Source organism: Notamacropus eugenii, chromosome 2 (genome assembly GCF_028372415.1).
Source record: "Notamacropus eugenii isolate mMacEug1 chromosome 2, mMacEug1.pri_v2, whole genome shotgun sequence".
Classification (NCBI taxonomy): Eukaryota; Metazoa; Chordata; class Mammalia; order Diprotodontia; family Macropodidae; genus Notamacropus; species Notamacropus eugenii.
Window position 1 is genome coordinate 325,929,230 of NC_092873.1, and position 26,372 is coordinate 325,955,601.

Consider the following 26,372-nt stretch of genomic DNA (forward strand, 5'->3'; position numbering starts at 1 on the left):
TGTTTCACATAATTGCACATGTATAACCTGTACCTGATCGCTTATCATTTTAGGGAGGGGGAGGAAGGGAGAGAGGGATAGAATTTGGAACTCAAAATTTTAAATAAAAATGTTAAAAAACTAGAAAAAAATAAATTCAAATCACACATGAATGAAGACATCACCTATGATGTCATGGACAAACAACGTGTCTGATAGTTCCTCAGTCTCTCTTGCTGGTTCATCATATTACACTCAATAATTGTAAGTATACCCCCAAAATCTGTCTTGGGCCCTCTTCCCTTCCTTGCTTGGTGACCTTACCAGTTCCCATGGCTTAATTATCGTCTCTATACAGATGACTAAATCTATATCTCTGTTCTGAACTGCAATCTCACATCAAAAACTGCCTCCTGGACATTTCAAACTGGATAATCCAGTAGCCATCTCAAACTCAACATGTCCAAAAATGAACTCATCTTTCTCCCAAACTCACCCCTTTTTAAAATTTTCCTGTTTCTGTCACAGGCACCGCCATCCTTCCAGTCCCCTGGGTGTGCAACTTCTGCTTTGCCCTTGTCACCTTACTTTGTCTCCCTCCACATAGACATTTGGTTGCTAGATCTTACTATCTCTACCTCTGGAACATCTCTCACATCTGACTTCTCTCTACCGGCATGGCCACCACCCAGTTTCAAGTCCTCACCACCTCTCACCAGAACCATTGTAGTAGCCTACTGATTGGTCTCATTACCTAAAACTGCCTCTTTCTTCACTCTGTCCTTCATACAACTACAAGGTCTGACCATTATTCTCCTACTAAATAAACTACAGTGACTTCTGTTTGCCTCTGTGATCAAATATACATTAACTGCTGTGTTGTTGTTCAGTCTTTTTTTTCAGTTATATTAAACTCTTTGTGACCCCATTTCTTGACAGAGATACTAGAATGGTTTGCCATTTCCTTCTCCAGTTCATTTTACAAATGAGTAAACTGACACCAACAGAGTTAAGTGACTTGCCCAGAGTCACACAGATAATAAGTGTCTGGATTTGGATTCAGGAGGATGAGTCTTCCCGACTCCAGATCCAGCACTCTATCCACTGCCACTGCGCCACCTAGCTGTCCTTAGTTGAGAGTCCATTGGAAGTCGGGCTCTTCAAAGCTAAATCTGCAGAAGAAACTGATAAAAGCAGGAATAGTGAGTATTCTTAAGGTAATTTCTCAATTAAATGTGTTTTGGAAAAAACAAATTTTTCCCTACCATTGAAAAATGTTTGTGTGTAAATAACTTGAAATGTAACAATTCTGATTTTGAAGGCAACTTATGGCCTTGAGAGTATAGGCATACTATTCTATTGTGAGGGGAGTAAGTTCTCAATTAAAAAAAAAAAATCTAATATTCTCTATACCTTAGGAGTGTACTGCTGTAACTTATTGAAGGATTACACAACCTACATTCTATTTGGTGAAAAGGCTTGAATTTGAAAAGTATTAGGAGGAAGGGTGGTATAAAAAGTTGTATGAGTATTAGCTCAATTCAGAATGCCAAGCCAAATGCTAAAATCAGTGATCTACATTTGTTTAGAATTTATTGTGCTATAGTTTAAATTGTAAAATATTAAGAATTTATAATTTGACAGAAAACTGGGTAGAAAAGGCTAAGAATGTTTATGTAACCTTAAAAACAATTGTATTTTCATTATTTGTTTCTTTACTCAAAGTGATTGTAATCTGATAATTTGCTTTGATGATTTTGCCCTCTATTTAATCCATAGTAACTAAAGCCAGAATGATTTTAACCGTTATACAAAGATCAGTTCTCCTTATACCATCTAGTACTGTTCCCATCTACTCCGTTTCCTTATTTATCCACAGTAAACTAAAGCTAAGTCCATCTAAAATGTACACAGAACACTGAATTCTGAAACACCATTCACATAGACACAACGTTCATATGTGATATAATGTTTTTCAAGTATTTTGTCACTGGTTCTTCATGTGGCTTGTCCTTTGTCCTTAAAGAGACTCGACTGGTTCATCATCTTAAATTCTGAAAATTCCACATTAGAATTTTAGAGCTACAAGGAAATGGACCGGCTCATTCAGACCCCTCAAATTATTCAGCATGCTTGTTATGAATAATTTCTCCCCCTGCTGTTTTAATCTGTTCCCAAAATCATTTTCTGTCATAATTCTCTATCAAAGAGAAACAGCTGTGGTCAAATGCCTTCACAACTGGCACCAGTCTACTTTTCCAGGCATATTATATAGTACTCCTGTTCACAACGTCTGGTCCAGCCACCTCTTCATACACGATGTTCTATTTCTAGTCACCAGGTCTTCAAAGTGGCTGGTCCCCCAGACATGGAACAAACTCTGTCCTCACTTCACCTACATTTCCTTCAAGACTCATCGTAAGCACCATCTTCTACATAAAGCTTTTTCTCATATCTCTCTCCTCCCAACTTCCAGGAACCTCCCTTCAAAAACTACATTGTATTCATTTTGCATATATTCCGTATATATGTATTCATATACATGTCATCTGATGGAATGTAGACTTTGTGAGGGCAGAGACTCATTTTGATTTTCCCAGTACCGTGCCTGACCCATTGTAGAAATTTAATGAATGGTTGCATATTAATTGCTTGTCCCTCACCAGGGGTCCTCCAAGCTGCCTGTGCTCTTTACTTTCTCTGAGAAGGGATAGAAGATCATAAACTTAGGATCTCAAGGTCATCTAATCCAACCTTTTAATTTTACAGCTCAGGAAACTGAGGCCTAGACTCTAAGTGAAATATCATAGAGGTCATAGAGGCACCAGATGGCAGAGTTGGGAAATGCATAGTTTCTTTCATGTTTTTCAAAAGCAGATAGGATAAAGTTGTTTGATTGATCATGACATAGAACATATGTTCTGCTTAGAAGCTCACCAGGTCTTTATTCATTCCCATGTATAAACAGATCTGATGAGACTACCTGGATCAAAGATCCCGCCTTAACCCCCAAGTCCACTGGTTCCCTCTGATCCTAAGACAGCTGCTACCAAACTGATTTGGTTTTGTCACCTGCCATCACTTCCTTATTTTAGTACCAACCCTCTCCCTACCTCTGAAGGTTAAGTTTATAAAGAAAGGCTAGCCCATTCAAGACTCAGCTCAATTGCCATCTTCTACAGGGGGCCTTTTTAAGTCTGTCTCCCCTCTCCCAAGTTTCTAGTACCTTCTCCTCTAAGGATACCTCCCACCTACTCTGTATGTATCTATTAACAAGTAAAAAGTACAGAGTATGAACCTATTTCTACATTATACAAATTGCTAGCTTCAGTGCCTACAAAATGTGTAATCCCATTTGATTCTCACAACAGTCTTTGTTTTATAAATGAGGAAATCAAGGCTGAGGTAAGATGACTTGCAGGAGTCACATGGCTATTAATTACCAGAAGCAGGATTTGAATTCAGGTCTTTCTGACTTCAAGTCCAACACTATTTGATTCCTTGTGACACACGTTGTCCCTACAGGTAGAATGTAAGCTCTTGAGTCATGATAAACACTGTTTTTTCCCTTTCTTTGTAGCTTAGCATTTAGCACAGTGCCTACCACATAGTAAGAGCTTAATAAATGTTTGTTAATTGATAATTAGCAGACCGGAGCAGAGCCCAGCCCTGCCTTGGCAGTGCGGCACCGGGAGGAGCAGATCTGAGCAGGCTTCAGGGACAGAATCTCCAGCAGCCGCGCAGGTCCCTCCACCCACAGGTGACAAGGGTCGGTGAGAGGGTCTCTTTGGCTGGTCGGGAGGGGAGTGGGGTGTCCCAATAACTCAGGCCCCCTCGGGAGGCAGCAGCGGGGGCGGCAGCGGACCAGGGCTCCCCAAGGAGGCAGGAGCCCAGATACATTGTTGAAGGTCTCCACATAAACCCCCTGAGGGAACTGAGCCCCGTGAGCACCTGAACTTAATCTCACACTGAATAGCAGCCCTGCCCCCACCCAAAGCCCTGAGGCTGGGAAGCAGCATTTGAATCTCAGACCACAAGCACTGGCTGGGCGGATCTGGAGGTGAGGTGGGGGTGAAAAGAAAACTCAGAAGTCAAGTCACTGGCTGGGAAAATGCCTAGAAAAGGGAAAAAAAATAAGACTATAGAAGGTTACTTTTTTGGTGAACAGATAATTCCTCCCTTCCTTTCTGATGAGGAAGAACAATGCTTACCATCAAGGAAAGACACAGAAGTCAAGGCTTCTGTATCCCACACATCCAAAATAAATATACCATGGTTTCAGGCCATGGGAGAGCTCAAAAAGGATTTTGAAAATCAAGTAAGAGAGGTGGAGGAAAAACTGGGAAGAGAAATGAGAGAGATGAAAGAAAAGTATGAGAAGCAGGTCAACACCTTGCTAAAGGAGACCCAAAAAAATGCTGAAGAAAATAACACCTTGAAAAACAGGCTAACTCAATTGGCAAAAGAGGTTCAAAAAGCCAATGAGGAGAAGAATGCTTTCAAAAGCAGAATTAGCCAAATGGAAAAGGAGGTTCAAAAGCTCACTGAAGAAAACAGTTCTTTCAAAATTAGAATGGAACAGATGGAGGCTAATGACTTTATGAGAAACCAAGAAATCACAAAACAAAACCAAAAGAATGACAAAATGGAAGATAATGTGAAATATCTCATTGGAAAAACAACTGACCTGGAAAACAGATCCAGGAGAGACAATTTAAAAATTATGGGACTACCTGAAAGCCATGATCAAAAAAAGAGCCTAGACATCATCTTTCATGAAATTATCAAGGAAAACTGCCCTGAGATTCTAGAACCAGAGGGCAAAATAAGTATTCAAGGAATCCACCGATCACCACCTGAAAGAGATCCAAAAAGAGAAACTCCTAGGAACGTTGTGGCCAAATTCCAGAGTTCCCTGGTCAAGGAGAAAATATTGCAAGCAGCTAGAAAGAAACAATTCAAGTATTGTGGAAATACAATCAGGATAACACAAGATCTAGCAGCTTCTACATTAAGGGATCGAAGGGCATGGAATAGGATATTCCAGAAGTCAAAGGAACTAGAACTAAAACCAAGAATCACCTACCCAGCAAAACTGAGTATAATACTTCAGGAGAAAAAATGGTCTTTCAACGAAATTGGGGACTTTCAAGCATTCTTGATAAAAAGACCAGAGCTGAAAAGAAAATTGGACTTTCAAACACAAGAATGAAGAGAAGTATGAAAAGGTAAACAGCAAAGAGAAGTCACAAGGGACTTACTAAAGTTGAACTGTTTACATTCCTACATGGAAAGACAATATTTGTAACTCTTGAAACTTTTCAGTATCTGGGTAGTGGGTGGGATTACACACACACACACACGTGTGCACACACAGAGACAGAGAGCAAGAGTGAATTGAATAGGATGGGATCATATCTTAAAAAAATGAAATTAAGAGGTAAGAGAGAAATATATATAGGGAGGAGAAAGGGAGAAATGGAATGGGGCAAATTATCTCTCATAAAAGAGGCAGGCAAAAGACTTTTTAGTGGAGGGAAAAAGAAGGGAGGTGAGAGAAAAACATGAAGTTTACTCTCATCATATTCCACTAAAGGAAGGAATAAAATGCACATTCATTTTGGTATGAAAACCTATCTTACAATACAGGAAAGTGGGGGAGAAGGGCATAAGCAGGGTTGGGGGGGAGGATGGAAGGGAGGGCATGGGGAGGAGGGAGCAATTAGAAGTCAACACTCTTGGGGAGGGACAGGATCCAAAGAGAGAACAGAAGCAATGTGGGGCAGGATAGGATGAAGGGAAATATAGTTAGTCTTACACAACCCGACTATTATGGAAGTCATTTGCAAAACTACACAGATATGGCCTATATTGAATTGCTTGCCTTCCAAAGGGAATGGATGGGGAGGGAGGGATGAAGAGAAGTTGGAACTCAAAGTATTAGGAACAACTGTCGAGTACTATTCTTGCTACTAGGAAATAAGAAATACAGGTAAAGGGGTATAGAAAGTTATCTGGCCCTACAGGACAAAAGAGAAGATGGGGACAAGGGAAGGGAGGGATGATAGAAGAGAGGGCAGATTGGTGATAGGGGCAATTAGAATGCTTGGTGTTTTGGGGTGGGGGGAGGGGACAAATGGGGAGAAAATTTGGAACCCAAAATTTTGTGAAAATGAATGTTAAAAGTTAAATTAAAAAAAAAATTGATAATTAGCAAGTTAGATCTCTAGGGAAACCGCTGAGTGGCAAGTTCTAGCAGGTGACTGTTTGTTCGGTCCTGAGAGGTGATAAGGGCATCGCATGTACTTCTCCAAACTCCAGATAAGCTCCGAGGAGGAACTCACCCAGAAAATAAGCAGCCAATTAGTAGAGTCAGGGTTTCCGTGGGGCTCCAAGAAGGCAGCTATCAGGTTCAGAGGCTGGTGCTAGAAGTCAGTGATAAATATAAAAAAAAATCTGGTTTTAAATGCAGCAATTTCCCCTGCCTGCTGCATCAGCATAAAATTTAACCACTGTTCTAAACGGTCTAGACCACACAAAACCCTAAAGGTTTCACAACCAACAGTAAGAGCTGAAGAATCCAATATTCTCCATAGGCATTGAAAGATGGTTTTAGGGAACAATTCTTCCTAGGTAAGAAATCATTACTGAGTTGAAAAGAAGACCTTAGCTTTAGGATAATTTTCTCAATAGGGAAGGGATTCTCAGGACCAGAGAGGAGTTAGGTAGCCAAACATGACAACCAGAGTCCCCATCACAAACAAAGGGAAGGTAGTATCAAAAGAGTCCTGGACTTAGAGTCAGCAGAGGCCTACGTACCAACACTGCTTCTTCTATTTACTAGCTCAATGACTAGAGACAAGTCATTTTTCCTCTCTGAGCCTCTGGTCCCTCACCTGTAAAATGGGCATTAATAATGTAGTACTCATAGGATCAAATGTGATTAACGATGTAAAGCAGTTTGTAGGACTTAGAGCATCATAAATATCTGTCTGTTGTTGTTATCAGGAAGCAGTTGGTAAATCTTTTGGGAATATAGATTTTAGAGCTTAGAACCCTTACTCCCTAAATCCAATTCCCTCATTTTATAGCTGATGGAACAGGCCCAGAGAGGTGCTTTACAATTTACAGGATCATAAATTTGGGATAGAGGTGGCCCTGAGAAGTTGTCTAACCCCATCATTTTACAGATGAGGAAATTGAGGCCCAGTAAGGTTAAATAACTTATTCGGAGTTAGGGCAGGAAATGGGCAGGAAATGACAGGCAGTTTGACCCTGAGTCCCCTGATTCCAAACCAGAACTCTCTCCACCTTGCCATGTGGCTGAGGGATGCCAACACTGGCCCAGGCAAGACTTACCTTGAAAACTGAATGTAAATGATGTATCTCTAACTGACTTTTCTAACTATTTAACAAAATCACTGATGCAAAGAGAATACCCAATAAATCAAATGTTCTAGGTATCCATAGGAATAGTCTGTAGGCTTGCAGAAGAAGCCACAAGAGGTGGATGGTCCTAATCCCTAGAATCCCTCACATTCCTTCTGTTTCCCTTCCTTCACTGTTAATAAACAACCACCAAGCATGCCAGTGCCCTGAGATATACCAAAGAAAGAGTTAACACTCTCTCTGCCACAAGAAAAGGGTAGAGATCATTATGAGTCTTTAGTCATCTTAATATCAGTTAATATATCACTATGGTGAGGGCCCCACCTGTTTTGTTGATTTGATTTAGGTTTGCAATGCTCATGGTAGGGATTCTTTCAGCTTGTCACTGAGCATTTGTACTAAAGCCAATGAAACACCCTGCACATTACAGTTTTCCTCATATAATACAATATAAAAGAACACATTTATTAAGCATCTGCTATGTATAGTCCCCTGTGCTAGGCACTGGGGGGATAGGAAGTTTAGAAATGACAAGTCTATACCCTGTGTTCAATTCAGTAAATACTTAAGATCATTGATCTAAAGGTCATCTAGGACAAATTAGCATTGTCTGTGTTGGATTGCATTTTTATTTTCTCAGTGACATTTTAATCTGATTGGTGCCACATTTGGAACTGGTGTCTCTGTCTGAAGTTCTCTTGCTAATTCTGATCTAGAACAATCCCCCTTATTTTAAAGATGAAACCCAGAGAAAGAAAATGACTGGCTTAAAGTCGCATTCTCCTAGTGTCAGAATTTGAATCTTGGTCTTCCAAATCCAAAGTGGAAAGAATGTTCTTTCCACTATACCAGGCTACATTTTATGTATCTACTATGTGCCAGGAATCTACTAATAAACTAGACAGGGAATTAACTAGTAATGTAACAGATGAAGTTAGGTACAGAAGCAACAGTATCTGCCATATTTGAAAACAAATAGCCTAGCTATTACTAACACAGCCTTGTAGAATTTCCATTAATCAGGCCACTGGTTGATTAATTGATAATCTGTTGCATTAATTTTAGAACATATTCATTTTTGGTTTTGTATCTGTGTGTACGGATGTATGTATAACAGACACATGTACATGCATGAATATATAGTCAATTCTCATTTGCCATAGTTATTTTATTTTTCTTTCTTTTTCTGAGAGGTAATCAGAAGTTAATTGACTTGCCTAGGGTCACATAGGTAGTAAGTATTTGAGGCTGAATTTGAGCCCTGGTCCTCCTGACTTTAGGGCCAGTGTGCCACCTAGCTGCCCCTGCCATAGTTACTTTCTGTAAAGTCTCCATGGACACTGAATTGGCAAATACTGAACCACTGTCCTAGGAGAAATACAGGATTAGATTCCTGCAAGCCTGTAGTTGGCTACATTTACTTCAGAACTTTCTGGAATTATCTTATACAGATCAGCAAATTTCTACCACCTTTTCCTGAATGTACCTTAGTGTTGATTCATTAATGTTGGACTCATGGCCAACAGCATTCTAAGTCATAACTGAAAGAAGGCACATCATTAGAGAGTACTCTACACTTGGGAGCTCTTTTAAACAGCAAAATCATGAACAAAAGCACAAAAATATGGAAAATCGTGCTATTAAATGGACTGCAAAAAGGACATTTGTTTACAGTATGAGAGCTGAAACAAGAAGGCAGAACATTGCCTAGGTCGACCTTAGCTGGAAATGTGGGCATCTGGCAACTCAGATTTTTTTGCCTTTCTGAACATGCCTACAAATAAAACTACAGAAGTGCTACAGGTATTGATTTTAGGGTTACAATTTTTTACTAAGTAAGCAAATTTGCAAATACAGAAGCCATAGATAATGAGGACTGATTGTATTTGATTTGTATCCCCAGCATCTGGTATGGTGCCTGACATGGAGTAGATATTAAGTAAATGAAGATAATATCATCTACTTTTTCCAAATTACCTCCAAATTATTCTTGGTATGTTTGTGTGTATGTGTGTATGTAGCATGTACAAGCTTTGAAGAAAACTAGGAATACTAAGGAGTAGAGGGGAGGGGGGAGGGTATTCCAGATTACAAAAAAGCATGGAGGTGGGGGATGTATGAAGAACTGAAAGAGGGTCAGTCTAGTCACACCATAAAGAGTGTGAAGGAAAATAATGTATAATAAGGCTGGAAAGGTAGATTGGAACTGCGTTATGAAAGGCTAAACAGAGAAGTTGGTATTGGATCTTAATCATTCAGTTCCACAAGCTTTTGAGTTCCAGATTTTCTCCACTCCCTCCCTTCCCCCTTCCCCAAGACAGCATGCAATTTGATATAGACTCTACATATACGTTCACATTAAACATATTTTCACATTAGTCGTGTTGTAAAGAACTATAATCAATGGAATGAATCATGAGAAAGAAAAAACAAAACAAAAAAGAGAGAGCGAGCAAATAATATGCTTTGATCTGCATTCAGATTCCATGATTCTTTCTCTGGATGTGAATAGCAGTAGGTGCTATTATTAACAGCTATTTTTATAGATGGAGAAATTGAAGCTCAGAAGTAAATGACTTACCCAGGGTCACACAGCTGGTAAGTATCTGAGATCTTCCTGAATTTATTCATGATACAACACAGCCTCCTGACATAGATTGCACCTAGATAGATGGCCAAGTTGGAGCTGGATTGTGAAGGGCTTTGAATGCCAAACAGAAATTTTCATTTTATTGTAGATAATAGGGAGCAACTGAAGTTTTAGCAGGGAAGCGGTGTGATTAGACCTGTGCTTTTTAAGATTATCCATTTGGCAGCTATTTGGATTGTACTGAGGAGAGGCTGGAGGCAGAGAGCCCAATTAGGAGGCTATTGCAACACTCCAGAGAAAGATGATCATGGCCAAGTGAGTGAAGAGAAGGGAGCAGATGTGAGAAATGTTGTGCAGGTAGATCCAACAAGACTGTAGAGCAGATGTGGTCAAGCGAGTGTTTAATTTGCTAAATTGGGGCAACTCTGCATTAGTGGAGGTTGCTCTGGTGAAGTATACACCTCTTGCTAGGGTGACAGCACCTGCTGGTTGGTTCTCAGGACTGGGGGAGGTTTGCGTCAGAAATGATTGGGGATTGAACGTCAGCAGGGAAAGACTCTTATCAAGAGACAGTCTGTAAGAAGAGCTGTGAAAACATACTTGCCCTCCCAGACTCTTCTCTCCTGGGACACTTTCATGAACTTTCTGTCTCTTAGATTCCAAGCAAAGATCGGGGAGGGGGATGGGTGGAGAGGGCAGTTTCTCTCCACTCCACCCCCTAGTGGTAGTGGCAGCATAACCATTTGGAACCTAGGCTTTTCTGCCTGAGCCTGTGCCCCTGGCTGCCTTCTTTTGCCTCTTCTATTTCTTTGCCTGGGCACTGATCAAGACTATTGATTCTAAGAAAGGAATATTTCCAGCCTTGGCAACTAGTTTGGACTTGGACTAGTAAGTCCAAGAGTTTCTAGAGTTCCTGAGGCGGGTGCTGAGAACCCACCTGGAGCTGATTTCCAACATAACTTTTGGGGAAAAGCACCACTGCCAAGAGAACCAAGAAAGTAAAAAGCTTCAATGGCCAGGAGTTCTGGGCCCAGTGATGTATGAGGCAGTACAAGTCCAAGGTGGATGTGAATGCAAAATATTTGTCCAATTGTCCCACTTTCTTGTGTGGATTGGTATATGTTAATGCATGCTGAGAATCTTTTGAGTATTTTCTGCAGTGGAGGATATAAGCAGTTGTCTTTTACTGATTCCCCTCTTGTACAATGAGTACCTTTTTTTAGGAGGCACCTCGTTAGCCACATAGTGGGGAGCCCATGGATTTTCCAGCAGTTTTACCCCACATAGGTCAGAGTCAGAGAAAGAGAGAAAGAAAAGCCTGGGTCATGTTTTTGCCTTTCTTTTTATGTCCAGTGCCTAGCACAATGCCTGACACGTAGCAGGCACTTAACAAATATATATATACATTGACTTGCCAACTGACCCTCCCACCTTTTTGAAGTCCCAAAATAAATCTAAATCTAGGTCAGGGGTGGGGAACATGTGGACTCGAGGCCACATGTGGCCCTCTAGATCCTCAAGTTCAGCCCTTTGACTGAATCCAAACTTCACAGAATAAATCCCCTTAATTAAAGGATTTGTTCTCTAAAACTAGGACTCGGTGAAAAGGCCATACCCAAGGACCCAGAATGCAATATTCAGCCTCGAGGCTACAGGTTACCCACTCCTGGCTAGGTGAACACTGAACAGAGCCTCCTGTGTATTGGAGAGGGGCACTAATTAGTTGTTTGATGAACAATTGTTTTCAAATCCGCACAAGTATGGTACAAAGTAGAATGTGATAGGGGCAAAGTAAAGACCTAGACAAAATGTTCTAACAAAATCTGGGGAGAGAGATTACTTTTAGCTGGAAAGGTCAGGAAAGGCTTCATGGAGGATAGGGTGAATTCCTCTGATGGTCACAATGAACAGCAGTAGCTATTCCATTGTAGATGAACAAGAATACAGGCTATGGGATTTTAGGATAACACCTGGGGACTATAGATTTATTTTATGGGTCAGTGCAACATTTGAACTCATGCCATTGTTGTTGGTCAGTCATGTCCTACTCTTCAAGACCCTATTTGAATTTTGACAAAGACACTGGAGTGGTTTGCCATTTCTCTCTCCAGTTCATTTTACAGATGAGGAAATAGAGACAATAGGGTTAAAGTGACTTGTCCAGGGTTACACATCTGGTAGACGTCTGAAGCTGTGTTTGAATCCGTCTTCCTGACTCCAGGAGCAGCACTCTGTGCACTATGGCGCCACCTAGCAGCCCAATTCATGCCATTGGACACCACCCAGATTCATAAGCAGCCCTGGGGGAATGTGCTACTTGTTCTACCTGTTTCTTAGGGGTGTGGCTAGGAAAGCACTTTCCAACCCTGAAGGGCTACATAAATGGGAGGTTTCAATCATGTTAATCCACATTGCAGGCATTTTTCACTAGGAGTATTTAGAATAGTTGTCTCCAGGTGTCATTTTCATCCTGTCACTCCTCTGATCCAGAACCTCCGGTGGCACCCCTATTACTTGTCAAACCCAAACTTTTCAGGAGCCTGGACTTCAAGGGCCTCCACCAACTGCTCCTTTAACCCACCCCCAGGTCATTTATTACTCTTGAATACACGCCCTCCACTCCACCCAAATGCTTCCTGTGTCTATGTGACAAGTCACTTGTCCTCTCTGAGTATTAGTTCTCTCTTCTGTCAAATGAGAGCATTAAACTAGATGATCTCTTGGATACCTTCCAATTGTTTAGTCCTTTGATTTGTTCATTTCTCCATTTTCATAATCACAAACATTCCTTTTTACTCAAAACACAGCTCAGAATTCATCACTTCTAAGAAACCTTCCCTGATTAAATTCATCATTCCTCTATTATGGGACCTCCTGCATAATGTCGATATTGCTTTTTAAAAATAGTTTTATGCTATTAAAGCTTAAAAGCTAAGACTTTTGGGACACCCTGTAAAACTTTGCACATTTGTCCTATCATCCCAATGAAGTTTCACATTCTACAAGGATAGGGATGGTGTATTAGTATTTTGGGGTTTTTTGCATAGTGTTCTACAGTGGGTTAAATCTTGACTAAAACTTTGGTGGCTTTTATTTAGTCTGGTGGCAGTGGCCTGGGAAAGGCATTCATTCTCCTGTGGTTAGACAGGCAACATAGTAAAGTGGATAGAAGGTTGCATTGGGCAATGGGAAGACCTAGACTTGAATCTTGCCTCAGACACATTGGCTGTGTGAACATGGGCAAGTCAACTTTTCTGGCCTCCTCTGCTAAATAGATTTAATGCTAAATTTAATGCTAACCCCTATTTTCTCCAAATTATGCTGTGTGTATATACATATATTTTGTATAGATAGTTTGCATGTTATCTTCCCCACAAATCTGGGAGCTCCCTGAAGACAGGCACTGGTTTCACCTTTCTTTGTATCTCCAGTGCTTTCTTAGCACAGTGATTGACTAATTTTTAGAGTTGTGAGGATCAAATAAGAAAATATATGTATTATAGGACCATACATTTAAAGTTGTAAGAGACCTTTGAGACCTAATTCAGCCATTCCTTTTTTTTTGGTGAAGCAATTGGGGTTAAGTGACTTGCCCAAGGTCACACAGCTAGTGTCATGTTGGAGACCTGATTTGAACTCAGGTCCTCCAGATAGCAGGGCTAGTGCTATAATCCACTGGGCCACCAACTTAACCCAACCCATTCCTCTTAGAGAAACTGACGCCCAGAAAGACTAAGTGACTTCCTTATTTCTGTTGAAGACACTACCATCCTGCCAGTCCCCTAGGTTTCTAACCTCAGCATTATACCCTACTTTTCCCACTTCTCCTGAACCCAAATATTCAGTCTTCAAATCTTGTCACTTTTACCTCCACAAATCACTCATATCTCAATCTCTCTGCTTTCCCCCTCGATCTCTTCTTATCTAGATTTCAACAGCCTACTTAACTGATCTCCCTTCAAGTCTTTCCTCACTAGTCCAACACAGTTCCCTAAGTGATTTTCCTTAAGCAAAGAGCTGTCACTTCCCTACTCCAACTCCAGTGGCTTCCTATTCCTTTTAGGATAAAATATCAATTCCTGGGCCTCATTTTTAAACCTCTTCACAACTGGGCCCTAAACTCTTTCTAGCTTCATTGGACACTACCCACCCATCCACCTCCACGCAATTTATGATAGTTTGTTTCTTGATAGAACATCATTCTGTGTCCCTTCTCTGTGCCTTTTTACCAGCTGAAATGTACTCCTTCCACACCTTTCTCAGAGAATCCCTCTTCCTCTAGGTATAGCCCATTTTGCTCTATGAAGCTTTTGCTTATCTCTCCAAATGCTAGTACATTCCTAAACTACCTTGCATTTAACTGCTTTGCATTTATTCTTTAAACCCTGTAATTATGTGCTTGTCTTTATTTGAACATAAGCACCAGAATTTTTTTTTTTTACATAATTGTGTTCCAGTATCTGGCATAATAGGTATTTCATGCAGAATTGGGTCTTGGAACCAAGTTCCCTGACTTCAAATTCAGAACTCTACACCTTGCTACCTCAGTGTATTTTGTGCACACTACATGTATATAAGATGCCATTATTATGGGTTGGTTCTTTAATTGGAAGGGGGAGTGAAACACACAGGTTACAGGAATTACTAGTTATGCCAGTCTTAAAAGCAACATAAGATGTTAAAGCTAGAAGAGCCTTAGTGATCCTCTAATCCAATTCCTTCATCTTACAGTAATTACTTACACGTCTCCCCAGCATGACCATAACTGCCTTGTTTTATTTGAACCCCATTGTGATTAGCAGTTTTGTACACATCGGCTTTCCACCAATATCATGAAGCTGACTAAAGGATGGGCAGGGTGCCAACCCCAGGCTGTTTCCTTGAGGCCCAGGCTACAGATCTGGGCTTTTGTCACATGCTGAAAGGTTTCTGGTTCCCCCAGCCCAGGGACCCACTTTTCCTTTTTAGCTCACAGCTGTTCCTGAGATAAGGATAAGAGGCATGGAGCAGCTATATCCCAGTTCTATATAACAAAGGGAAGCTGATAACCTTGATTGACAACAAGCAGCAGTAGGACTCCACCCCAAGACTCCCCTAGATGCTCTTGGACAGCTGGGCAGCTGACCAGAATGTTACAGGCTGGTAGCCTGTAACAAGGGTCCTAGAGCTGGTGGTGGGGTGACGTGGACTGTAAAGAGAAGCAGGTCAGAGCTGAATAAGCTGCACTGTCCTTTTTTGTAGGCCTGACCCAAGATAATATGGGTGGAGATTTGTTGCTCTCAACCATGGACAGACTAGGGAAGGGGAAAACAATAAGTGTGGAGCACCCAGAAAGGCACGGACCCTTATTTTCTGATGTCTTTTTTTGTCTTACGGACACTCCAGCTTATTGGTGCTGGTAGCTGAATTGTCTTCTCCTTACACTGAGGAAGCTTGTGTCACTGACTGAAATCCTAACCCCAGCCCACTGACACAGGAAAAAGCAAGCACAATTGTCTACATTGAGAGTTTATTTCCCCAATCTGAAAAGGAGAAGAAGTAGCCAGGTAATTCCAAACCTGTTGCCAAGGGCCTCCAGAGTTTGTGACACCAAACCAAAAGACTGGTGGCATCCAAGTGAGGGAGGGAGGGAAAGGGAAGCACAGGAGACACAGCTCCCAATCTGTGTGCGCTTGGTCCCATGTCTGTCTTGGCTAGGCCTTCTAGGGTGAGGGTGGGCCCTGCCTGGGGATGGTGGCCCTGGATCCCAAGAGAGAAAGAGGGGCCAGCTGAGCAGGGCCCCAGGTCGGCACAAATCAAGGCAATACATAACTGACAGGCCAGGCACAAGATTCCAAGGCAGGGGCTGAGAGCTCAAGCCAGGGACAAGTAAGGCTCAACCATTGGCTTTGTCCTTCGGGGGTCTTTGTTCAAATAGGCCTAGAGACTCCCCAGGTAGGAGAGCAGCCCTGACCACAGGGAAGTGACTGGAATGAGGAAGCCAGAGCCTCCCCAGGTCTCCAGGGAGTAAAAAAACCCCAGCTTTCTGGAGTGTGGGGGTGGGGCATGGAAAGAAGGAACAGGTTAGAGATTTGGCAGTTTGGCTCTCACCAGTTGGGAGCAGTTCCTGGAGCCCTGGTCTGGGTGAGAGAGTAGGGCTAAGACCCCCCCAGGCAAGCTAGGGAGAAGGGGCAGCAGCACAGACAGACAATGCAAGTCGCTGTAATTAGCGAAGGCAGAGGGAAGGTAAGGATAGGGAACCACATGCTCATGCAGACACAGGGGAGCCAGAGGTTAGTGACTGGGGGAGCAGTTCTCCCCACGTAGCACACGTTCCACATGTTAAGGCATCATGGTTACACGGTTACAGACAGCAACGAATGAACTGACAGGCCCTAGATGGCCACACAGAGGGGGCAGTAGAATAGGCAAAAGTCTCTTCACTACCCTGATTCTGTGATGCACCACCCCCCTCCAAGGGGAAACAAGACATGATTGGTGGGGCTGCAGCAGCTGAGGGAAGAGAATTTAAATTCCTGTTGAAGCCCAGAACAGATCCTCTTCCCTTTGGCCCAAGGGAAGAATTGGGACTTGAAGGAAGTTTAGGCCTTGGCTGAAGCCCCTACCTCCAAGCAAGATACTGGGCTGAAGCAGCAACAGGAAAAACAATGATAACCACCTGGGAGGCAGAAAGAGGGCCCAAGAAGACAAAAATGGGATCCTCCATCCAGAGGATAAAGACCAGAGGTGAGAAGACAGTCAGGTGGGGGTGGGGACTCCCCTGTCAGCACTTTGGTATGGGATTGGGGGTTGAGAAGGAAAGTAGGATAGGGGTAGGGGGTTCAGGGTCAGGGTAGGGTTGTCCTGTGGCCACTGTCTGGGGATGCCTTCCTCCCTCCCTCTCTAGGGCCATAGGTTCAGTCCTTCCACTCCTTTTTAATGGTGAGGTTCCACTCCCAGGAGAGATGATCCGTCTTGTCATCATCTGTGAACCGAGACTTGATGTTGTAGCTGCCTCGAGCCAGCATTCCCTTGGGAGCCTCCTCCACAGGGGTCAGGAACTCATATTCTTCTGCTCGAGGCCCATAACTGCCCACCATGTAGTCAGTTTTGTCAACTGTAGAAAGACATGAAGTCATACTATAAATACTATTTTTGAGTCTCCTCTATCCCTAACTTAAAAAATCTGTGAATATGCTAGAAGACAGGGTTTGGCAACGTGGTATGATTTTTAGTAGCAAAGCAGCTGGCTCTGTGAAGCACATGTATAGGGAGAAGGGGAAGGGGAACAGGAGAGGTTTATCCTCTCTACACTTTGGAAACTAGATCTCCTATGGAATGTGTTCCCAAGAATTCCTTCATCATACCTATCTGCAGGCTCTTGTGGAAAAAAACAAATACTGCTACTAACCCAGACACCTCTACCCCTTCACGAAGCAGGACAGAATACTGACACAACCCTTGTAAAGCCTGTTGGCCTCTGCTCCAGGCTATCTGTAGGACTGAGTCCCCTAGGCCTAAAGCATATCCCATTCCCACACTCACTCTTGACGCCTTTTCTGTAAGTGTGCTGGATGTACTTCATGCCTGATACGATCTCCCTATTCACCTGCAGGAGAACAAAGCCAAGAAAGTTACTCTGGGCCTTTGATAGAGCCTGCCCAGATTCCCCATGTGGAAGCCTTCCCCAGTCACTCAGCCTTACCTGGAAGGAGATTTTTATCCGATACTCCACACCCTCCTTCAGCACAAATGACTGCTTCTTGAAGCTCTCCAAGTCACCTGTTTGGGGAGAATAACAGGTATTTGTGAATTCCCTTCCTCCATCCTTCCCCTGCTGGTACTGTTCCCAAAAGTCTATCACTCGGCCCATGCTCTACAACACCCCCAATACTCAGCCAACTTCATTCACAACTCTAGAGTCTACCAACTACAATCGGTTTTAAACCAGTCTCTCTCTGGCTGTATTTTCAACTAGTCACCATCAGAGGGCGCCCGGACAGAAGCCAAGGGAAGGCTGAAAGTTGTATCAAGGATAAGTGATGAGAAAGGGGTCCCATCTACCTTCTCAGTCCTCAGGTCACCTCATTTATACTCACCGGTCAGATCTAATTCCAAGGGACCAGGCGCAGTGCTACACACCAGGGTCAAGCGCGTCACAATGACATTAGGAGTATTGGGATCTAAAGGCATGGAGAGGAAAGTGGGTGGGTTAGAATGCCATCCCTAGGCAAGAGCCCTTAGAGATGTGGGGCAGAGGACGCAGGGCAGTTTGCGCTGTGCCTGTCAGGATCTGCCCAACACCTCATAGAGACTGCCCTAAGCAAGCACTCCCCGAACCCTTCCTGGAGGCCTGCAAAGTGGCTCCTACCAGCAGAAACAGTCACACTGCCCAACAGGGCCTCTTTATACTTCCGAAGGCTCTCATCATCCTTGTCCAGTTCCTGGATCTCCTGGATGCTCTTCTGTGCTGGGGGCTTATAGTTGACAGAATGTTCATCCTCCTCATTCTCAGCTGCAATCTGAGCCAGCTGCTCTGCTGTAGGTTCCTGTTCTGCCATGCTCACCAACTGATTGGGTGTTGAAAACCTGTAGAAGAGGGGAGAGGTTCAGCAGCATAACCTCAAGATAAGGTAGGGGATGAGGGGAGAAAGAATGGGGAGGGGAGTAGGTTAGTGAGCAGGGGGTGGGGGGGAGGAAGATAAAGGGAGGAGGGAGAAAGGGAAAGCTCCCCCACCCCTTCTGCACCCCACTAATCCTGGAGCCAACACAAGGCATTCTGCACAGCAAAGTTACAGAACCACCCACCACTGTCTCTAGCTGTGGTCTTGTGAGGACTGACAGGGAGGACTTGACTTCTGTACTCTGAGCTCCAACCCCTTCCTTAAAGCAGGGGAATTATGAAATAACTGTACTGCAGAGCACGCTTCCTGCCCTGGACAACAATCACTGCAGCAACCGCTGGCAGGTACCATAGCCAAGGTACATGAGAAAATCTGGGGTAAGTGCTTTGAAAACAGCAGGCACTTAAGAAACGGTTATTACATGAATTCCTTAGAAGTCCCTGGAAACTACCCAATCCCTCATTCCCCTTGATTCTATAAAACACTCCATCATAAACTGATTTTCACAGGGCTACATAAAAGCTAGTTTCAGTGCCTACAGTGAATAGTACAGAAAGGAACTTTTCCTAACCCCATGAGCATAAAATAACTGATACTCAGGCTCCTGCTCAAAGGACCTCAAGTTTGATGACATATCCACCATGGCAACCTCTCCTATTAAACACACAACCAAGCTCACCTCAGGCCTCCTTCCCAGAAAAAGAGTTGGCAAAGATGGTTCCCAAACCTGAACCTTAGTCTTTCAAAGATAAAGCAGGAGAGATTGACTCTCCTCTTAGCTGAGCCTGTCCTTATGCTCAGGGACCCCATCAGAAGCCTAAGCCTTTGTCCTGGCTTACACATACATGCTAGACACATCTTCAGGAGCTCCGTGCTGTCATGGAAGAACAAGGACACTGCATACACAGATGAAGAAACATCAAAGAACCTTTCCACCTCTCCTCAAAGGTAGCTTCTCCAATACCACCCCATAAAGATTTCCTGCACATCTATTACTTCTAAGGATGCCATGCTCAGGCACTGTTCCCAGATAGCCAGTACCTCTGGATCAACAATGACCAAGGCTGCCAAGAGGTCAAAAGGGATAAGAATTGAGAAAAGTCCATCAGATTTGGCAATTAAGAGATCAGAGTTGACCTTGGAGATAGTAGTTCAGTTGAATGATAAGGTCAAAGGCCAGACTGCAAAGAATTAAGAAAAGTGTGGGAAAAGTTAGTAGAGGAACCTATTATAGATGGCTTTCTCAAGTTAAGAAAGGGAGAAGAGAACTCAAAGCTTTAAAAATTGTTTTTACATGCAACTGGGAAATAAGTCATACAGGCAATGGAGTATAGAAATCTATCTTGCCCTACAGGAAAAGGGGGAGGGCGGAAGAAGGGGAGGGCGATACAAGAGAGAGTAGATTGGGGAAAGGGGTGGTTGGAGTATATGCTGTGGTGGGGTGATGGGAGGAGAGAGATGGGAAGAAAATCTCAAACTCAAAATCTTGTGAAAGTGAATGTTGAAAACTAAAAACAAATTATGTCAAGACTTTAAAAAAAGGGGGGAAAGAGCTATAGGACAATAGTTAATAGGGACAGACAGATCAAGTGAGTTATTTGAAGATGAAAGAGAAGTGGGCTTGTTTGTAGTCCATAAAAAAGTAGTTAGTAAACAAGGAGAGACTTAAGATAAATGGAAGAACAGAAACCATAGAAGGGGCAAAGCCCCGTAGGAAAAAGAATGGAATAGGATCACTTGTGCTTTTAAAGGGGTCAGTCTTGGTAAGGAGAAGGGTCACTTTTCATTTGAGATGGGTGGAGGAGAAGATAGTAGTGGAAGGGATCTGAGTGATGTGACATGAGGGGGGAAGAAAGGGGAGTTTTTGTTAAATGGACTCAAATTATTTCAGCTAAATATGGAACAAAGTTCTCAGCTGAGAGAGTAGTGGGAGAGGCATCCATGGGAGGTCTGAAGTGGGGTAAAAAGGTTAGAAAAATCTCTCTAGTGAGTGGGCTAGTAAAATCATTTAGAGAAGGTCTGAATGGAGGTTAAAGGAATAGTGCAATGAGGCCTGCAACCTTCTACACTCTCCAACACTAGTCCTGGTCCCAGAGGAGCTCAGTAATAAAGGATATATGGGTCTTTAGACCCTGGAGAGCCAGTCATCTCCAGGCCTAATCTTTACATTACAGTCCTCCCTCTGCTGAAGAGTTAGGGCCCCAGGCTTGTCTAGACCCCTAAAGCTTATTTGAAAGGTGACTAAAACTGGGAGGGACTGGAATCCACTGGGTCTTGCCAGAGTTTTTTACATCACTTCTCATAGCTCAAGCTATTCAACTGTTCTACTTTTCTCCTGTTTACTTCTCCTTCTTGACCGCTCTGTTGACTCTGACACAATCACCCCGTGCTCCCGGAAGGTCCACCTCTCCAGGTTGCCTGGATATTACTCTCTCCTAGATCTGTCTGACTGAGGCTTCTAGGTCTAATCTGCCGAATCTTCACTGAGGTGACACCCCAAAAGTCTGTCCTGGGCTCTCTTCTCTGCCCCCTCTATAGTATCTCACAAACTCCCATGGGTCCAATTATCATCTCTTATGTAGATGGTTCTCAGGTCCATATATTTAACTCTAACCTCTCTCTTGACCTCCAGTCTCATATTACCAACTGCCTGAACATCTCAAACTGTATGTACTTTACACAATCTCAAACTCAATATGTCCAAAAGAGAACTTAATGTCTTCCCTAGTCTACTGCCAAACCATTCCCTTCCTGTCATCAGCACCACTCTCCTCTCCCTCACCCAGAAGTAAAACAAAGGTCTCATCCTTGATTCTTTACTCTCTCACAGCCAATTTTGTGCCTAGTCTGGTAATCTGTACCTTGAGGACATCTCTCATACACATCTGAACCAGCTACCACACTGGCCTCATAACCTCACACCCTGACTACTGCCATAGGGGCTGGTTAATCTCCTTGCTTCATCTCTCCCCACTCCAATTCTTCTTACACTAAAATGCCAATATGATTTTCCTAAAAGAGCAGTTCTGACCACATCAGTCCCCCACCCACCATATTCAATAAACTCCACAAACTCCCTATCACCTTCAGGATCAAATACAAAATCTCCTATTTGGCTTTCCAATTCTGGACCTTTCCTACCTTTTAAGTCTTCTTCCATGTCCCCCTTCCCTCAGCATGCTATAATTCAGTGACATTGGCCTTCTGGCTCTTTCTCCCCAGTGACCCCTATTCTTTTAACTCCATGCCTTCTCACCGGCTGTACCCCATTCTTGGAATTTTCTGTCTTCTCACCTCCTGGCTTCCTCAGACTTAGCTCAAATCTCACCTCCTCAGTGAAGAAAAAGCACAGTCAAGGAAACAATGCATATATATATATATATATGATTATACTGTTGCAAAATTACAAAGAATATGCATAGCCCCAAAGAAAAGATGAGACCTCACTCTTCTCCTGTATAGAGGTAGGAGGTCCGTATATGTGGTACACTGTACATATTTTCGTACTTTTTAGATGTACTTCTTGATCAATAATGCTTATTTTTCTCCTTTTTTTAAAGTTTTAAAAATATTATACTGAATGACTCTCTGAAGGGGGAGAAATACTGTTTGGTAAAATGATGGTGAAGACATCACTGAAAACTTTTTTAAAATCCCACCTTGAGCCAAGAGATCTTCGTAGGTCCTCTCCACCACTAGTGTCTTCCCTGTGAGGTTACCTTCCAGTTACACTGTAACTATCTTACAGATACAATTTTTTATGTTGTATTACTTATCGTAATATGAACCCCCTGTTTTGTCTTTCTTTGTATCCTCAATGCTTAGCACACCTAATGGCAGCCGGTAAATGCTTAATAAATAGCTGGTCTGACTCCTCACATACCTGAATGCTCCTTCTCAGTTTCCTTTGCAGCAGCTCATTTACATCCTACTTCCCAATAGTGCACTTACTGCCCCCACCCCCAAGACTGGGATTCTCTTCCTTCCTTTTTAGAAGTTCTTAATCTTTGTTACAATCCTCTTGGGCCATCACGGTGAAACCTAATTACTCCTCAGAATATTAATACACAGAATTACAAAGGAAACAATTTACAATGAAACACAAGTATCAAAGTATCTTTTAAAATAAATACAACCAACAGAAGTTCATGGATCCCAAATTAATAACTTTGCTTTTTTTCTTGGTGATGTCCTCCACTCCAATGATACTCATTCAATTATCTCTAAGAAGAAGACTCTCAGATCTCATTCAGCCCTATTCAAACTCCTGAGCTCCAGCCCTACAATAGATATTTCTGACTGGATGTCCTATTGGCATCTTAAATGCAACAAGACTAAAAACAGAACTCATTATCTTTCTTCTAAATCCATTCCTCTTCCTAATTTTCCTATTATTACTGAAGGTACTACCATCCTTCCAGTCACCTAAACTCACAATCTCTTCTCTGACCTCCTAGAAACTTAAAATCAAAACTGCCAATTCTTGATGATTCTATGGGAGCATGGGAGGGGGAGGACAGTGAGCATGTGGCCTTCTAGGTCCTTGGGTATAGCCTTTTGACTGAGTCCAAGTTTTACAGAACAAATCTTTTGATTAAGGGGATTTGTTCTGTGAATTTGGATTCAGTTAAAGGGCTGCACTTAAGGCCCTAGAAGGCCACAGGTTCCCCACGCCAGTTCTATGGCATCTCTCACATCTATACTCTTCTCTCTACACATAACAGTACATCAGAGTAGTTCAAGCTTTCACTATTTCTTGCCTGGATTACTAAAGGTTTTCTGTCTGCTTTTCACAACCTGGCCCTATCATATCTTTTCAGCCTTGTAAGACATAATATCCTGTCTCAAACTCTGAGATCCAACCAAACTGTCCTTTTTCCTCTGTTCCTCATAAGTGACACTTCCATCTCCCATGTACAGCATACCTTGTTTGCACTGACTGTTCCTCATACTTGGAATGCAATCCTTCCTTACCTCCAACTGAAAGAACCTCTTTATTTGAGACCCAGCTCAAGCACCACCATTTCCATCGAAGTTTTCCATCCCTCAACTATCAGGTATCTGGGTTCACCACACCATAACCACCTTATGAAGAGGCATTATTTCATTTATTTTATTTGCATTCCACAGTGCCTGATACATAACAGGGAATTACAAAATGCTTGCTTGATTAACTGAATAGCCTCTTAATTGGTCTCCTTGCCTCCAGTCTCTGCTCTACATCCAGGAAGCCAAAAACCTGCTAAATGGATATTCTTAAAGTAGAACCTGCCCCTGTCACTACCCTTTTCAAGAAGTCCAGAGGCTCCCTACTTCCACTAGGATAAAACTGAACATTCTTTTGTATGGAGATTTAAAGCCCTTTACAACCTGGCTTCAACACATCTTTCTAGACTTATCACATATTACTTCCCTTCAAACAATTTATGGTCCAAGTCAAACTGACCTACTTGATATTTATTATTCCCTGTACATACAACTTTCCAATTCTTGCCTCAATGCTTTGGAACAGGCTGTTCCATGCGTGGTGGATCCTCTTAGAATGCCTCTCTCCCTTCCAAGCCCTCCCTCATGAGGCCTTTCATACCACCTTTACCTTATATAAAGTAATTCAATATAGACTTTTAGGTGCATATTTGGTTTCCCCTGATTGAACCTTAAGCTCCTCCTCAAAGGCAGAAGTTTCCTTTTTTTGTCTTTGTAACATCAGTATCTAGCAATGTGAGGCACCTCACAGTTGTTTAATAAATGCTTATTGATTTAAAATTTCTCCTTGCCCTTCCATCCCAATCCCTCAATAGCATCACCATGAAACCACAATCCATTCATGTTGCATTTGGATTTGCAGAAATCATCTAAGTAACAGGAGATGTGGCTCTTATGTAAAATCAGAAGCCCAAATAGGGTTAGATCCTAGGTCATCATCCTCAGTCTGAGAACAATTTGGGAAGAGAATGAAGTTCCTAGAATAACCCCGAGATTCAGGGCCCAGAATAAGAGCCCATAACTCTATTTCCCTAAATATTGATAAATTAAGCAATCACAGAAAACAGGCTTAGGAATGGGAACAGGATGAATTTTAAGCAGTTCCCAACATCCCTAGAGGCATAAATTTAGAACCAAAGGTAAAAGAAATCAAGCAGTCCAGAAATTATTTAATATTAAGAATCCAACCTGTAGTATATTTCCTTAGAAACAGGAGATATAATCACAGACAGTATTTAGACTCATAAAGTATTAAAGCAGAAAAGGACCAAAGAAACCATCTAATCCAAAGGTCCTTAATCTGGGATGAGAGGGGGGAATGCACGAATTTGAGTGGGGAGAAAAATTCATTTTTATTTTCACTAACTGAAATTTAGCTTTCTTCTGGGAAGGGGTCCGCAGGTTTCACCAGATTGTCAAAGGGGTTCATGAAACAAACAAAAAAGGTTTAGAAAGCCCAGATCTAGTCGAACTACCTCTTTTAAAAAAAATGAGGGAACTGAGAGCCAAAGCTCTTTTCAATCAGTCAATAAACATGTGAAGGCCCCCTCCAGAGTAGTGGTATGGCACGGTGCTAAGCGCAGGGGATACCAAGAGAGGGAAAAGGCAGTCCCCTGCCCTCAAGGGGCTCAGAGGAATGGGAGGAGCTCTTTGACATCTACTGGTTTTTTTTTCCTCCCCCCTATAGTGCAGCCAGTTTCACTAGGATGCCGTTAGAGTGTGGGTGGCTCCGAAAAAAAGGGGATTTTTTTTAAAAGACCAAATGTGGGGCGCAGAAAGGAAAGACTGATTTCTAAACATGATCCCAAGGGCCAAGTCTCCATGGCCTCCAGGGTCACTTCCTCTTTGGCTTACCCCCCGGGCTCCTCGAGCTCCCTCCATTCCAAGGGCTGTCAATCTCGGCACGCCGCCTCGCCCCACTTGCTGCCTGCCAGGAGCCGGGGCTTGCTCCTCCGAGCCTGGACCTCCCTGTCCCTGCCTCTGGCTGCCCCCTCTCCTCTCCTCTCCTCTCCACGTGGGCGCGGCTCACCTTGGACGCCATCTGTGCCTCTGGCCAGCTCCTGGCTCTTTCTGCCTGCCTGGGCTTCATCTCAGCCTCTTCCCTCTAAGGGGCTCTGCCGGAAGGGATGTGCTGAGGAAGGGGCGGGGATGGGTGGGCAGCTTCCCCCTCCCGTACTCCCCCACCTTGCCAGGGGGCCAGCAGGAAGCCCCGAGCAGCTGTCACCTCCCCCGTTCCCGGCGGCTGCGCTGCCCCTCCCGCGGCCTCCGCCCGGGCGGATACCCCTGGTCCCTGGGTGCAGAGAGCCTTCGCCGCCGCCGCCTCCCAGCGGGGCTGGGGACAGAGTTCCCCGAGGCCCTCCACCCCAGACCCCGGACTCCGGGCGGAGACGTCGCGCCCAGGCTGGGGGCGGCAGAACAAAGGCAGCAGCAGAGGCTGCAGCGGCCGCGGCGACGGCTCCACCCTGACGTCCCTCCCCTCCAGCCGGTGGCGGCGGCTCTCCCTTCCTCGTCCCGCCCTCCCGGGGAGGTCCGGAAGAGCAGCAGCGGCTCCGGGATGAAGGGTGGACTCCCCGGAGCCCGGTCACTCACTCACCGACGAGTTCGACGCGTCCGCCGCCTCTCGCGCTCCCTCCCGCACTAACGACGAACCGAGTGGGCCGGCTCCACCCCGCCCGCGCGCCCCCTCCAGTCGCTTCCGGGGTCACGCGACTTCCGCTCGCCAGCCTCTAAGCGGTAGCAAGCAAGCGAGCGGGCGGGCGGGCGGCCTGGGTCTGCGCAAGCGCCCACACCACTTGTCCCTTCCCCCAGTAGGCTGAGGCGCTAGG

The 26,372-nt window shown here is 43.7% G+C and overlaps 1 protein-coding gene across 5 annotated transcripts; it reads right to left on the reverse strand.

Moving 5' to 3' along the window:
• Positions 1 to 15,450: 15,450 nt before the first annotated feature.
• ARHGDIA (Rho GDP dissociation inhibitor alpha) lies at positions 15,451 to 26,282 on the reverse strand. 5 transcript variants are annotated; one of them, XM_072645356.1, is made up of 7 exons: positions 26,141 to 26,244; positions 21,818 to 21,892; positions 18,309 to 18,526; positions 18,037 to 18,120; positions 17,643 to 17,719; positions 17,483 to 17,546; positions 15,451 to 17,054 (listed from the first exon to the last, which is right to left on the reverse strand). In XM_072645356.1, the coding sequence occupies exons 2-7, from the start codon at positions 21,829 to 21,831 to the stop codon at positions 16,855 to 16,857; spliced, it is 657 nt and encodes a 218-aa protein (XP_072501457.1). In that variant the 5' UTR covers positions 21,832 to 21,892; positions 26,141 to 26,244; the 3' UTR covers positions 15,451 to 16,854. The 5 variants fall into 5 exon arrangements, with proteins under 5 accessions (XP_072501457.1, XP_072501458.1, XP_072501461.1 ...); XM_072645357.1 differs by having other exon boundaries at positions 21,818 to 21,889; positions 26,141 to 26,231; XM_072645360.1 differs by lacking the exon at positions 21,818 to 21,892 and adding an exon at positions 25,577 to 25,661 and having other exon boundaries at positions 26,141 to 26,201.
• Between the last annotated feature and the right edge of the window lie 90 nt (positions 26,283 to 26,372).